Source organism: Vombatus ursinus, unplaced genomic scaffold (genome assembly GCF_900497805.2).
Source record: "Vombatus ursinus unplaced genomic scaffold, bare-nosed wombat genome assembly UNPS02010822.1, whole genome shotgun sequence".
Lineage (NCBI taxonomy): Eukaryota > Metazoa > Chordata > Mammalia > Diprotodontia > Vombatidae > Vombatus > Vombatus ursinus.
Genome location: NW_020950600.1, coordinates 1,831,440 through 1,845,852, shown reverse-complemented (window position 1 = coordinate 1,845,852; position 14,413 = coordinate 1,831,440). Strand labels below are relative to the sequence as shown.

The 14,413-nt window shown below is 51.8% G+C and overlaps 2 protein-coding genes and 1 long non-coding RNA gene across 8 annotated transcripts in view; 1 reads left to right on the top strand and 2 right to left on the bottom strand.

Moving 5' to 3' along the window:
• Positions 1–9: 9 nt before the first annotated feature.
• On the top strand, positions 10–4,965 carry LOC114038184. Its single transcript, XR_003568548.1, has 3 exons — positions 10–278; positions 1,616–1,751; positions 4,275–4,965. It is a non-coding gene; the product is annotated as an uncharacterized LOC114038184 (long non-coding RNA).
• SCN1B (sodium voltage-gated channel beta subunit 1) lies at positions 285–9,216 on the bottom strand. 2 transcript variants are annotated; one of them, XM_027855361.1, is made up of 6 exons: positions 9,149–9,216; positions 5,820–5,986; positions 5,402–5,642; positions 3,215–3,356; positions 2,659–2,731; positions 285–552 (listed from the first exon to the last, which is right to left on the bottom strand). In XM_027855361.1, exons 1-5 carry the CDS (start codon positions 9,186–9,188, stop codon positions 2,665–2,667), a joined length of 657 nt encoding a protein of 218 aa, XP_027711162.1. In that variant the 5' UTR covers positions 9,189–9,216; the 3' UTR covers positions 285–552; positions 2,659–2,664. The 2 variants fall into 2 exon arrangements, with proteins under 2 accessions (XP_027711162.1, XP_027711161.1); XM_027855360.1 differs by lacking the exon at positions 285–552 and adding an exon at positions 1,694–2,565.
• A 3,439-nt stretch (positions 9,217–12,655) lies between these two features.
• The window catches only part of GRAMD1A (GRAM domain containing 1A), a 31,709-nt gene continuing 29,951 nt past the window's right edge, over positions 12,656–14,413 (bottom strand). For 3 of the 5 annotated variants that reach the window (XM_027855390.1, XM_027855393.1, XM_027855394.1), the window contains 3 exons: positions 13,741–13,848; positions 13,496–13,634; positions 12,656–13,398 (listed from right to left, as the gene is read on the bottom strand). In XM_027855390.1, coding sequence (XP_027711191.1) covers positions 13,306–13,398; positions 13,496–13,634; positions 13,741–13,848 — 340 coding nt within the window. In that variant the 3' untranslated portion in view covers positions 12,656–13,305. The other 2 variants (XM_027855392.1, XM_027855395.1) reach the window with 2 other exon arrangements.

The following is a 14,413-nucleotide window of genomic DNA, read 5'->3' as shown; positions in this document are numbered from 1 at the left end:
CTGGGGGTGGGGGGAGGGGAAGGGGCGGGAGAAAGGGCGGAGAAGAACCTGGCCAATGGGAGCGGCTGCTGTTGGAAGCCACCTGCCCAGTCCCCGGCCCCTAGGCACAGCTCGAGAGGGCCGATCCTGGCCAAGGGCGGTAGACAAGCTCAACCTTTCTCCTCTTCTTTCCTCTTCTTTTTCTGGCTTGCCTGGGGCTCCCACTCTCGATGCTGCTGCTGCTGCTGCTGGCCTCCTCAGGGCCTTTGTCCAGAGGTGGAGGTTTGTGTAAACCCGAGGTGAGGTTGGGAGTGGCTGCTGTTGGGATGGGGTGCCGTGGAGCACCGGGGTCTGGGGTGGGACCGAGAACTATCCCGTGTTGCCCCCTGGTCCCGGGACAGAATGGGTAATTGAGCCCCTTGGCCCTGCCCCAGGGTAGGCCTGAGCCTGGCCGTTGTCCTCTGCCCCCTGCTGCCCTCCCATCTCTGCTTTCCCACAAGTCACGGGGTCTGGTTTGCTTTGGCAGCGCCTTCCTGATGGGGCAGCCAGCGACCTCTGGAGCTGGGGAAAGTCCTGTGGCCCCGGTGGAGGGCGGAGGGAGGGAAGGAGAAAGAATGGGTTTGAATGTGGGGCCAGCCAGACACAGAACTCCCTGGAAACATGAAGATACACACCGACAGGCAAATGCATTCCTCCCCATCAGAAATGTGAGGAACCACATTCATACACAGCCAGATATATCTCTTCGTTGCCAGAAACAGACCCTTCCATAGCCAAAGACAGACACCCACATAGCTACATATGTATTTTCATAACACTGTATATGTGAACACACATAAATACACGTTTGATGGTGGTGATGATGAGAATCAGGACATACATTTGTACCTAGATCCAAACCAGACCCAGTCTCACACCTGTCCACAGCCTTCCGTCCAATACTACTCCATAGAGTTGACAGCAGAAACACCAACCTTGCAGAGCCTTCCTCATCTCTCACCCCTCCTCGTATTACACAAAGGCCTTTCCAGACACTGTTCTAATCTGAGCATTTAGGATTCTAGAGCCCTTGCTACCTTAATTCTGTCTGAACAGTCTCTAAGTCAGATCCTGAGGGGACAGGCTCCCACTTTCCACCCTCCACCCACGATCCTTCACCCCTTCCACCAGATATATCTGGCTGCTGCTGCACCTGTTGGCTTCTACCTCTGTCTCTGCCTTTCTCTTGCCTGTGGCCCCCTGTGGCATTAGTGCTCACAATAACGATGACGTTAATCATGTAATGAGCTGGTGCTTCAGAGCTGCTTTTGAACTCTCCAAGCTGGAATTCTGGCCTCCCTTCCCACAGGCTGGGAGCCGGGCCCGGGCCTCCTCAGCCTTGGGGGGAAGGGAGTGGTACCCGAGTGCCCATCCCCACCTCTGCCCCACCTCTCTAAGTCAATGGTTCGGGAGCAGGCTCTACGGTATTGTGGCTGCCCTGGTAGGAAAGCCAGAGGAGAAAGCAATGGCATTCCCTCAGGCATCCCTGGCACAGCCCTGTGCCTGCTCTCCAGACTGTAACCGAGGTACAAGGTGAAGGGAGCTAGGGCCTCGGAGCAGAACCCAAGCTTCTTACCCATCCCTGGGCCTTCCCTAGCATTCCTGGCCTCGGATAAAGCCCAGTTTGAAGGTTTGCTTTACTTTTCTGAGCCTGACTGAAGAGGGAGACGAAGACTCAAGTCCGAGCGTTTTTATTTCATGAACAAAACTACAACTGTACAGTTACTAGGAAGGTAAAGTCCTCCCCGTCCTGAATGCCCACAGATCTGAGGCTGGTGAGAAGGGGGTGAGGGCAGGATGAGCCAAGGTTGAAAGGAGGTGGGGGGCAGAACTGGGGGGAAGGTGCAGTTAGTGTGGAAGAAAGTCCATAGCCCCTTAGTCCTGCCACACACTAGGGCAAGAGGGTTGCTGAGAAGGGACCGGGAGCATGGGGGTTTGTCCTGAGGCCTTGGATCATAAGGTCCAGGCTTCCTGGCCCCCCAGTCCTCTATCTCCCTGTCAGTCATGTGTGGTGAATGGCTAGGAGAGGGAGGCACGGGGTCAGGGGAAGGGCCCCGAGGGAAGGGCCCCTGCATCCTCAGATGTGGCAACGTGAGGTGCGCGGCCAAAGCGGCAGACATGTGCAAATCAGCATGAGGAGCGAAGGGAAAGGATGAGATGTGAGCTGTCCCTTCCCCCCTCCCAAGATTAGGCAGCAGAAGCAAGGTGGGAGTGGTGGCCATATTGCTTTTTTCATCATGCATTTTGGTGAGTCAGGAGGGCCCCCACCCCCACTGTCATATCTGGCGGGTAGAGGAAGAGGTGAAAGTAGGGAGGCATGAGCCAGGGGAAGGTTGATGCCCCCTTGACCCTTTGTTACAGTATTAGACAAAGTAATGGGCAAGCCCCTGCCCCCACCTCACCCTACTACCACTCCTTTGGCATGACTCTGCCGTGCATGGAGGCCAAGAAGCTTTCTAGGCCCCAGGAGGGGTAGATACCCCCCCCCTCCCAACCCATCAGTCAGGGGCAGCCCTTTCTTGAGGCAGAGCCAGGGAGCCCGGAAGGCTAGAAGAGAAGGACAAAGGAGAGAGAGTGAACGACTGAATCGTGCTTCCAACACCTCGCTCCACTCCTCAAATGCCATTCCCCCAGCCTTACCCTGAGCTATTCAGCCACCTGGACCCCTGTGCAGTTTTCTTTGCTCTCTGAAGTGATGGCCAGGTACTCTGAGCTGTGGGAATCAAAGGTCAACCATCGATCACCATAAACCAGGGCAGCATAGTGCCCCAATCAGAGTGAGGGCACCATTGGGACACAAGGGAAGTTGTCAGGGTTCCCAAATTCTTTACCTGGACGTCCCTTCTAGCTGTGCCTCTGTGCTCCTCCCCCACTCCCGAGGCCTGTGTGATTGTCAGAGCCAGCCCTCTGAATCCACCTGCCGTCATCCTTTGTGACCACGATACTCAACTGAATCTCAATCCTAAACTTTAACCAACCAAACAGTATTCCTAATGGTTCCCTTGACACCAATCTTTATTTGAACCCCCATAACCTAGGCTCTAAGTGTAAAACAAACCCCTAGCCCTGACCTGACCCTTCACTTTAAACTCCAGCCCAAATAGAAGCCCATCCCCATCCCTCGCCCTGACTTTGTCCCTTAGGCTGTTCAGGGATTTCCAGGGAAGGCTTCGCCCACTCCCCCTCGTGAGCTCACGCGTTCTCTTGGGTAGCCGCTTCTGTGGCAGCTGCGATCTTCTTGTAGCAGTAAACCATCTCAGCCACAAGCCAGATGGTCAGCACAACAATGAGCACGTACATCATGATCTCAGACACAATGGAGGCCATATCCCTGTTGGCTGCAGGAGGGTAGGGGCAAAGTTAGAGGGATCGATGGCATGGGGTGCTATGGGAAATGGGGCAGAGGTCATCAGGGAATGTTGGTGTAACTCCCCCCTGCCACCTCACTTTAACTCCATTCTTACCCAAGCCCCATCAGCCCTGTGCAGAGTGAGGCCAAGTCCTCACTGGTCTCTCAGCATGGCCCTCATCTCTGTTTGTCTGTACTGTGCAAATGTGCTTCATTCTATCTGGATCTAATGCAGTTCAATTGGAAATTGCCTTTTACACTAATTGTTCCCCACACATATGTCTTCTTCCAGCTCTGATGCCTTATCATGGCAGGTGGGGGTGTCCCTGGGCTCTTTACAGCCTTATCAACAGCACATGAGCTTGGGCTGGGCTTTGAATATGGGCCAGCTGCCCCGAGATCCCTCTTTCTCTTTTGAAGCAAGCCCACCATCAACCCATTTCACAACAACAGCTCTCAAAGACCATCCAAATTAAAGAAGGATGGAGCTCAGCTTTGGTGAAGGGAATGCTGGCACAATCATGGATCCTGGAAGTCCCATGGACCTGGTCAAATTTCATTTCTGTGACCAGAGCCCATGTCTCAGACCTTCCTGTGTCTGCCATCACACCTACCACAGGGCTCATAGCATGTGCTCAGCCAATACTCGCTGACTGAGACAGAAATACAGAAAAAGACAGATGAGCCTGGAGGAAGGTAGCACAATTAGAGGAAACATGCTGGGGATGGGAGGCCACGTAAGTATAGACAAAAATGATGGTCTAGGGTAAATAGGATTCAAGGCCACAAATGTAGGAAAGAGATGGATAGGTGGGACCCAGGCCTTATAAAGTCGTAGACTTCATAGGATATTAAAGTTGGGGTGGACTTGAAGGAACATAGATGGTCTGACCCCTTTATTTTACAGGTGAGAAAAATGAAAACAAGGGGAGAAAGGACTTGCCCAGGAACAAGAATGAAGGAACTCTCTTTGAAACTCAAATAAAGTCCAAGTAAAAGGAGTCGCTACTTTGGAGTGTGGTGAAAATCAACTTACTACCTCAAGAGGTGGGACAGGTGGAGAACATTAATAGGCTCAAAGAAGTTTGAGAGAAGTTATGACAGCTATAGTGAATTATGTGATTCAAGGGAAATTTGTGGGGAAACCAGGATGTTTGGGGGGCATATCGACTTCATCACTTCTAGAAGAAACTATTGCAATTACCCTCTAACTGGTCTCCAATCCAGCCTCCCCTTACTCAACCGCCAAGGTGGTTTTTCTAAAGCATAGGCCTCTCCATGGCGGCAACCCCACCCAGTGGCTCCCTCTGACCTCCAGGATTAAACTGGCATTTAAATCATATCTGTAATCCTGGTCTACTGGGGTTCCTCAAGCAGCATACTACACCTGTCCCCCACCCCTGGAATTCCATTCCCTCTCACCTCTGCCTCCTTAAGCCTCTGCTCAAATCTCACCCATTACAGGGGGCCTTTCCTGGTCCCCATACTTGCTCCTGCCTTCTCTCAGAGTCTACTCTGTAAATATCTTCTCTCTGCCTAGATGGGGTCTCCCCAGGGCCTGACACATAGTATTCAATAAATGCTTGTTGGCTGACTAATTTCTATAATCTTCCTTGGGCAGGGGTCTAGGAAGTGGGGGGGGATATGAAACAACTGTAATCTTCCCAGACCAGCCTTTGATGCCTCTGTTGTGGGACAAAATCCTGGGCTGGAGGTGCTGTGCCACTGATCTGCATGTTATTCTTAAAATATAGGCACAGATCAAGAAAACAAAGACAAAAGAAAGAAACAGAGAGGGGAAGAGACAGAGACCATTGCTGAGACAGAGTGGGTTAGATTAGGAGAGAGATACATTGATTGAGAGCCAGAGAGAAAGGGAAATGAGCTAAGAACCTTGCCACCCCCACTGAGTAGTCCAGGCACAGAGCCAGCCTCATCCCACCCAGACCATCTGTCTCCCTGTTTGATGTTGGAGAACTGTAGGTTGGAATTTATAGGGTGGGTGGGGAAGGCCTGTGAAGGGGGGCCGCTTACCTTTCTCTACCACCTCCAGGTGGATCTTCTTGACGACGCTGGTGTTATACTCATAGTTCTCAAAGAAGAGAAGGCGGTAAACATGGCATTCATAGTCACCTGAATGGTTGTAGGTGACATTGGTGATGAAGATGGACAGGTCTTGCAGGTCCTTGCTACCACGACTCCCATTCCACACCACACGACCCTCAAACCGCTCATCTTCCTCTAACTGCAGCATCTCATTTTCATAACGTAGGATCTGGGGAATCGAAGGCAGGCTGGTCACTCTGGCTCCAAAGCCAGCTCAGACCCAATCTAATTCCCAATGCCAATGCTAAGTCATCATTCTTACTGACCTTGAATTCTGGTTCCCCAGATCAAACCCTAACAGGAACTTGGCCCTAACTGTACACCTTTCTCCCCTAATCCCCCCCACCTTTACAAATTCTTCAGTCCCCTTTTGACGGAAAGTCCACTCCGTGAAGGTCTCAGCCACAGTTTCGCTTCGGCGCTTGCATGAGATGCATAAAATCTTGAAAGTCATTCCATAGACAGCCTCTGTTTCTGAGTCCACCTCCACACAGCCCCCCCAGACCGATGACACTGTAGAGATATTAGGGTCAGGCAGGAGGAGAAAGGAGAGGAGATTTAAAGCTCTACTGTAAACCTCAGGCTCTTGGGTAAGTGAGGAAAATTGGAACTTGGAGCTGAGCTAGATTCCTTCGGGGACTGAGTGTTATTGCCTTGGGCTGAGTGAAGGGAAAGTAGCAATAGATTTGGAGTCAAAGAACCTGGTCAGAAATCAGAAATCCCAATTCTGCCACGTGTTACCTAGTAACCACAGCCAAGTCACAACTGTCTAAGTCTCATTCAGTTTCCTAATCAGTTGAATGACCTCTAGCTCTTAAGTCTATGATTCTATGGGGTTTTGGTTTTTTTTATGCTCATTCCCTGGTCATTCTTGCACCAGCCTGAGTTTTGTACCGAATTATCTGGAGGTGAAATCATCTAGTGGTAAAGAGACTGAGTTCTGGAATTAACTCTGACACTGACCCCTTGTATAACTTGGAGCAAGCTGTTTTAATCTCTTGGAGTTTGTTTCCTCGTATCAAATGAAGATAAGCTCTTCCGCAACTGACCCCATAGGAGTATTTTGAGGACCCAATGCTATCAGGAATGGGGGAAGTGCTTTGGAAGATCTGATATGTGACAAAGGTAAGGGTGTTTGCTCATACAAGAGAGCTATGGCCTGACACCCTCCCTAAGTGCTAGGGTTAGTTAGCAAGCACAGTGGCCATTAGGCAAAGCAATTCCAGAATCAAGCTTAGAGCAAAGGGGAAATACATTCAGCAGAAAACCACCCTTAATAACTGGCTAGTCACAGTGCTTCCAACAAACCTATTGCAGTAGAAAGAATCAGGTCAGGGTCAGATACAAGGGTAGAACTAAATTCCAGAGGCCTACAACCATTGAAACCTCCAGACTAGAGGCAAAAGACGTGATTATGAAACAGTACAGGATAACCTGACATCCAGGGGAGGAATAGGCCAGGTTAGGAAAGTGTTTTCTTCATTCAAGGGCCAGGTACCAGGACAGAACTCTGGCCACAAGAGTTCTAGGGGGATGGGGTGGAGGTGGGTCACACCAAAACATGATAGAGTAGACCTAGAATGTAGGCTGGAAAGTGCTAAGATTCCAGCAGTGCTGACCCTTAACCATCCTCAGGCTGGAGTTCATCAGATTGAGAGCTAGAAGTACCCTTAAAGATCAACAGATTCAACCCCTTCATTTTTATAGATGAAGAAGCAAAAGCCTAGAGAGTGAGTGATTTGTCCGGGACTGTTACTACACTGAGGTAGTAAATAGTCAGAATTTGAACTCGGGTCTCTGCAAACTCTGTGCTTTTCTCACTGCATTAATGAGTTTAGAATTTTTTTTTCTTGGACATCCAGACCAATTCCGAGAAGATCTTACTTTTGTGAGGGACTTTTTTTGTTTGTAGCTGTCTGTAACAATTACTTCCTTTCGGGTTGGTTGGTTTTACCCGAAGAAATTTTAGTTAAAAGTTGCCTTTAAAACATCATGCCCCTAGTGGCCAACAGGGTATGGTAATAGCAGAACCCGCAGAAGCAGCTGGGGAGATGGAGGAAATTCTAGGAGGGTCAGAGGGTTGGATCAAGACTAAGAGGCTGGGCGCCCCCACTTCTGCCCCAAGACACCACTTTCAGGTAAAATCCAATACCTGTAACATTAGGACTCCCTTAGGCAAGGAGGTCATCTTTCTCTATGCATGTCGTTAACTGTGAGGATAGAGGCTGTTAGCCCTGCCCTAAGGAAGCTAAACAAAGGACCTTGATTTGTTTTTTGCCTTTGGGGGCTCTACTTCTCCAATGGACGGTGGATATTGCTGGCTCATCTCATTAGGGCCTCTGAAGGCAAGGACTAGAGCTGCCTTCTTTCAGCCTGTTTCCCTCTTTCACTGTATTTGTCCTGAACAAATATGAACATGAGGTTTTTTTTGTTTTTTTGGTGAATGGAAACCAGTTAGACAGAAAGGGACAGGCTGCTAGGAGCCGAGTTCATCCCTAAGGCAGGGACTATGGAAAAGGAGGTCATGGGGGACCAGGCCATGGAATCAACACCCAATTCCTCCCTTCCCCCTTCTAAACAACTCTAGCTTCCCTCAGCCTTCTCTCATTGGTCAGTGTGTCAGGGAGCATGGGGCTGCAAAAGTTGGATACCTCACTTCTGGCTTTTCTTGACTCTGCTTTTCCTACTGTGGGGAAGCAAGCATCTCTGGTTCTTCGATCGCTAGCTTCCCCTTGGGAAGTGGGCATGGGCTTTCAAGCCCTGCAGATCAGCCCAGGTGGCCTCTCTGCTCCCAGTATCCTGATATGTCAATATTCCAGAAGAGGGGTAAAGGTGAGGGAAGAGTTGGTATCTCATCTTCCGGAGGTTATCACTTTTTCTAATCCTCTTTCAGTCTCTAACCCTAACCTTTCTGTCTCTCTTTATTTCTTGATCTTTCTCCACTTTTCTCTCCCTCTCCCTCTCCCTCTGTCTATCCATCTGTGCCTCTGCATCTCTCCGTTTCTATCTCTCCATCTTGATGAGTCTTTCTCCTCCTTCCTCCCTTCCCCCACGCTTACCCCGTTCTTGGGTGTGGGTGTCACATTACAGATTGCAGGACTCCCAGAAGCAGCTGACACTAGCTGTTCTTCCCCCAGAGCCATTCCCGAAGCCCACAGAACTGCTTGTTCGCCCACACTCCCGTTTTCTGTTGCCCCAGCCTTGTCCCAGGCATCTTTCCATTTCCGCCCCCCCCCCCCCCCCAGAAAAACCCGAACCCCCGAGATAGGAAAGGAGAAATCCCGCCCCCCCCCCCCCCCCCCATTCCAAGGGACGAAGGGAAGGGCCAGGCAAGAGGAGAAGGTTCTGTCTCTAGTTGGGGAGCCCTACAATATCTCCAGCTGACACCTGCCGAGACCCCACTGTGAACCGGGCAGAAGGTCTCCTGCGGGCCAGGGTCCTCCCTTCTCCCACAGAACCTCATCTAGGCGCGCCCGTCTGCTCGAGAGTTCTTTGCCAAGGTGCTTGTTGGGGAGGGGTCCTGCTGTTGCCAGGGAACCCATCCTGAAGTCCCCGCGGCCACTCTAGGAAGTTTTCAGCCTGGGTCGTGGGGAGGAACTGGCCCTACCTCTGCGCCCCAACCTATTTCGTGTCTGCCACTACCTCCCCCCCGCACCCTGCTCTCCTCAGACTCACCCAGCGCCATCCAGAGCAGCATCCCCGGGAGCAGCCCCATGACTCCCGCCGGCCCGGGGCTCGGTCCCGCTCGCCTGGGCTCAGCGCCGCCCCCGGCCCGGTATTAATAGCGGCGGGAAGGAGGCGTCGGCAGCGCGTGGAATGTCCCCCGGAATGACCCCGGCGGGCGCAGCTGCTGTCGCGGCTGCGGCTGCGGCTCCCGCTCGGGCTTGAGCTCCGCGCTGTCACCCCCTTCAGCAGGACCGGGCCAGCGGGGGGGACGCGGCCCCCCCCGCTCCCGTTACCGGCGGGGGCTCAGCCCCGGAGCCCGGCGTCCAGGCATCCCAGCTGAGCCGGTTGCCCCTGCCTCCTTGCCAAAGGCTGGAGTAACCAAGCCCCAGCTCCCCGGCTCCCCGCCCCACCCCCTTCGCGATCGCTACTTGTCTCCCTGCCCCGCCCTGGCCCCGGGCACATCTAGATGCCAAGAACCCCAGGAAGCTGCAGCCAGATGTTGGGAGAGTGGGGTTCAAGGCATGTCCGTGGGAAGAGAGGCTCCCGGCTCTACGTGCACCTTTCCGAGCCGGGGTTCCTCTGTCTCCTGCGCACTGCAGCGGGAGGTGCGGGAGGAGGGGGGGGGGGGGGGGGAAACTGAGGCCCCCGGGGGGGGGGTAAGGGGGCCGGGCCTGATGCATTGCAGCAGCCACTGCTGGGCCGCCCCCCCTCAAAGGTCTGCCGGCCTAGTGCTACTTTGGGGACTCAGAGGCCCCGAACCCCACGGGACCTTTTCAGATCGGAGATGGGCTGACCCCGTTTCCACAAGGATCGACATCCTTACTCCCAGTCACGGACAATTTTACTTGAGTGTGAGGGGCAAGAAAGAGCTGGAGGTTGGGGACCAGGGTACCCAGTTCCTGGGAATGGCTGGGATTTGAGAAAAGTCAGAGACACCGGACCCCCTGGCCGCTCCAGCAGCTGACTTTGCACCTTCCCGGTACTAGACGACATTCTGTGGCAGGAAATAAGCCGACATCTTTCCGGACTGGTTCCCCATCCCTGGGCATGGGGCCAGGACTCTGAGGGCTACGTGGTCAGTAACCCCTGCCCTTGTCTTGGGCTCAGACCCAACCAGTCTTAGCTTCCCGTCTCCAAGCGATGATCTCCCCAGCCCCCATCATTTTCTGCCCTTGGACTCCTCAGTCCTACAAGCCCTGGGGCATGGTACGAAGGTGAATATCACATTGACCAATAAAAAGAGGTATTGCCTGGCTCAGGTAGCTTCCTTCCCTCATTTCCCCACGGGAGTGGGGGAGGGGGGAGTGGAAAAAGCCTAGGACACAGAATCAATACGTCACTCTATGACCTTGGAGAAGGCCTTTCTTTTCCCTGGAGCTTAGTTTCTTCATTTACAGAATGAGAGGGATGGACTAAATTGGGCTAAAAAAAAAAAATAGTCTTGTAACATTCTAAATTATCTGAGTTAACTCAGACCCTAAACACAGAAGCCTGGGGTCCTAGTTTAAGGTTTGGGGTAGCAGTTTAACATGAATAAATACTAGGGGAAAGCACTATTTGTGGAGTTAGATGACATTGGCTCATGGCACATTTATTCCATTTAACAACTGAATGACCAAGCAAGTCTATTAACCTCTCTAAACTCCAATTTTCTCATCTGTAAAATGGGCATAATTGACCCATACCCTGATCCGAACCTGTTTTAGTGTTTCCTGGTTTTCTGTTGTTGTTTGTCCTTCCTTTTCAAAAAGGACTAATGACGTCAGGAAGGTGATGCCTTGACTTGCAAGTGAATTGGATTGAAGTAAGGCAGGGCTGTACAAAGTCACCAGCCTCACTTTCTCCTCCAGAGCCATTTGGATCCAGTGGCAAGATGTATCAGAATGACTGGAGATGGACCCGGATACAGTGGGATCCTTGGCCTTTTTAAGCTAAGGTCTTTCCCAGGTCCCAGTTTGTGTGAGGCAACACCCATTCAGTGATTCAGGCTAGGTTAAAAAAAAAAAGATTTTCTAATTTGTATATTAATCTATGACAATGGGAAGAACATTGAACCTGTCATCAGAGGCCTTAATTTTGAATACTGGCTGTGCCAGGTACTACCTATGTGACTAGGCAAATTATTTCACCTCTTTGGGTCTGTTGCCTCATCTGTTAAATTATGGAGTTGAACTCAGTGACCTCTACCCCTTCCAGTTCTAAGTCTACGATCCTAAAATTCCTCATTTCCAACCTGAGCCACCTCTTAGACTGAAAGTGTTTTCAGTGGATCCTGTCCTTTTAGATCTCTGGGGAGGGAACACCCTCACATATGAAATCACTCATCCTTCATCTGTAGAAAGGTTCTCTGGGCAGTCTCTTGTGGAAAAGGAGGATGCAAAGTCCCACAGGGTGGACAGGAATAAGGAAGTTATGGTTCTGTCTCACTGGAGGAAGAGGCCACGTGATTTCATGTTCCCTTGAGGTATAGAAGTAATGCTTGCACACACCTTACCGAATAGGGTGACTTTGATGATCAGGATGGAGGACAGCATGAGTGAGGTTGTGAAGCAGCCCTTTGTAACCGTCAATGTCCACTCCTATAATTTCAAACTAATACAGACTCAGAGCGAGGGCCCTCTACCCTCCACCCCAAGGGAGGCTACTTTGGAATTCTTGTACTCTCCCACTGCCCCTCAATCTGAATGGGCTCCATCAGGCCCAGGTGTTTGAGTGGGAGCCCAATCCTTCTGTGCATTCATTCCCAAGGTGGATGCAAAGGATTTAAAAAACAAATTACCAGGTAGTTTGGGATTATCCTCTGTTTCTGGCATTAAAATACTGCCAATTCAAGAGATGGGAAATAGGAAAACACTGTTTGGGAAGAGTATAGAGGAAATGAGAGGAAGTATGTGGAATACTTTATAATTCTTTAAGGACACCATGGAAATGTCAGCAGTTATTATGAGGTGCTTTTCTGGACAGTGGACCCCATTGGGTCAGTAAGGACCCCGTTGGGGAGCTGATATCTACCCGGTGCCCCCTAACTTGGCCCTCAAGGATCCCATCAGAGGCTGGTTCCTTGGCTCAGGACCCTTGAGGATGGGTTTCTGATGGATTTATGGAGCATCATGTCAAGATGGCCATGATGCTAGTAATTAGATGACCAGGGTTCAAATCTGCCTCTATCACTTGACTAGCTAAGTGCCACGTCTCCCAGAGTCTCAGTTTCCTCATCTATGAAATGGGGATAATAATGCCTATAAAATCTACCTCAGTGCTGTGAGGCCCAGATAAGACCAAGGTTGTAAACTTTAAAGCACTATACAGGGTGTCCCAAAAGTCTTAATGCAATTCAAAACCACAGAAGTGGCAGCTTATTCCTGTGGTCTGCTTTGTCATGGAAGACTTGAAACAGCTTTCTATAGAGTCAGGACTCATTAGCTTTCCCCTTGCTCCACCCCACCCCACGTGTCCCAGTAGCCTGGGCTTCAGATATACAATATTCCCTTGGTTGTCCCAAAATCAGCCCACAAGAACATTTCCGACCCTTTATTGGGGCTCCGTTTGCCCCAAATAAATATAATACATTAGACCCCATCTCTGGGGGGAACACTAGACGTCAGCCTTCCCCTGTCCATAGGACTCCCCACCCTAGGTCTGTCCCCCATCCCAGGGGCAGCTTGACCCTTTCAAAATAAATTACCCAGAGGGAAAAAGGGGGGAAGGAGCTGCAGAGAAGGCCTTTGTAACCAGCTCCGGGATCATCTCAAGTAACATCTGGGAGAGGGGGAGGCAGACAGTTGTTGGAGGCTGGAGACAGGTTGGGGGGGAGGGGCAGGAATATTGCTCTCTCCCCCCCTCTACTGCCCCCAGCGTACCCTCCCCAGGTACTAAAGTGCATCACAGCTCTGCAGCTGAAGTGTCCGACCATCCTCCCCGACACGGGGGTGCAGGGGTGGGTGGGAGCTGGGGACTGTTCTGCATAGGGAGGAGAGTTTCTTGTGGGTATTCGAGATAAAGGGGTGATGGGTGTGAAGTGGGGAAAGGAGGCGCAGCAAGGGACTTAAGAGGGGGTGGGGAGAAGCAGGCATCCCAAGGGTCCAGCACTGGTCCAGCAGTGGCAACTGAGGCTGTCCATCTGTCCATTCATCGGGGGGTAGGCGGGAGGGGAAAGGAGGGGGTTCTCAGGAGAACGCATTCTCTCCAAGGGGCTCAGGGTCAAAGGGGGGTTCCGACATCTCGATGCCCTGGTGGAGTTTCTCCAGGGAGAACTTCATCTGCAGGGAAAGCAGAGAGGTCATGCCTGGGGTGGGGAGGACAAAAAGGGAGGCCCGAAGGACGACGGGGAGGATAGGGCTTTTCCCATTGGCTCACCTCATCCAGCAGCTCCACTGAGGCCCGGAGGATCTGCCGCCATTTGTGCACCTCTACACTGTGGAACTGCTTCTGGAGGGCCAAGATTTCTGCCCACTCAGCTGCAGTCTGAGGAAACTTCCTATGGGGAGAGTCGGGGCTGAGGCCCAGAAGGAGAAGCAGGTGGAGGAGAGGACATCACCTCTCCCAGTCTGCTCCCCTCACTCCTTCTCCCCATCCCCTACAATCCCACCCACTCCACTTACTCTTTGCCCAGAGCCAGGCTGTGCCAGGCTTCAAAGGTGTGGGCCGTCCGTTCCAGGGACCAGAGCCGGTAGAAGAGGAGAGCGTTCAGGGCCACCAGGATCACAAGGCTGCCGGAGGCAGAGACAGTCAGGGGTCAGAACAGACCTGGAGTCAGACGCCTCAGGGCAGAGGGCAGGAGGACAGGGGGCAAGGAAAGGTCACGGATCAGGTATCTTAGTAGGGTTAAGCACGGAGGAGGGCTGGGACCAGTTCAAGGACTCCCAGGGCCAAGAGGGACAGACAGCAGGGAATAAGAGGGGAGGGGGAGGCAGGCAATCCAGTACTCTACCTTACACAGATCCTAGGGAGGCAGGGAAAGGATAAAAGACAAGAAAGGGTGAGGACCTGTCCACCCACCAAGGGATCATAAAATCTAAGGTTTAGGGCTGGAAGGAACCTCAGAGTTCTACTCCCACCCCCTCATTTTACAAATGAAGAAACGGAGGCACAAGAGATTAAGTGGCTTGCTCATGGTCACACAGGTAAGTGAGGGTTGAACCCATGTTCAAGTAAGGAAAGTTGAACCCATGGGCTCTGACTGCAAAGTCAGTGCCCTCTCCATTGCACCATGGTGTAGTACCCATATTCCACACACACACACACACACACACACACACACACACACACACACAC

Coding starts and splice junctions, on each gene's coding strand:
- SCN1B (XM_027855361.1), bottom strand. CDS start 9,188: ATGGGGCTGCTCCCGGGGATGCTGCTCTGGATGGCGCTGG. Junction 5,643..5,819: donor GGACTGAAGAATTTGTAAAG/GTGGGGGGGATT, acceptor TCGATTCCCCAG/ATCCTACGTTATGAAAATGA. Junction 3,357..5,401: donor CCTGGAGGTGGTAGAGAAAG/GTAAGCGGCCCC, acceptor ACCCTCCTGCAG/CCAACAGGGATATGGCCTCC.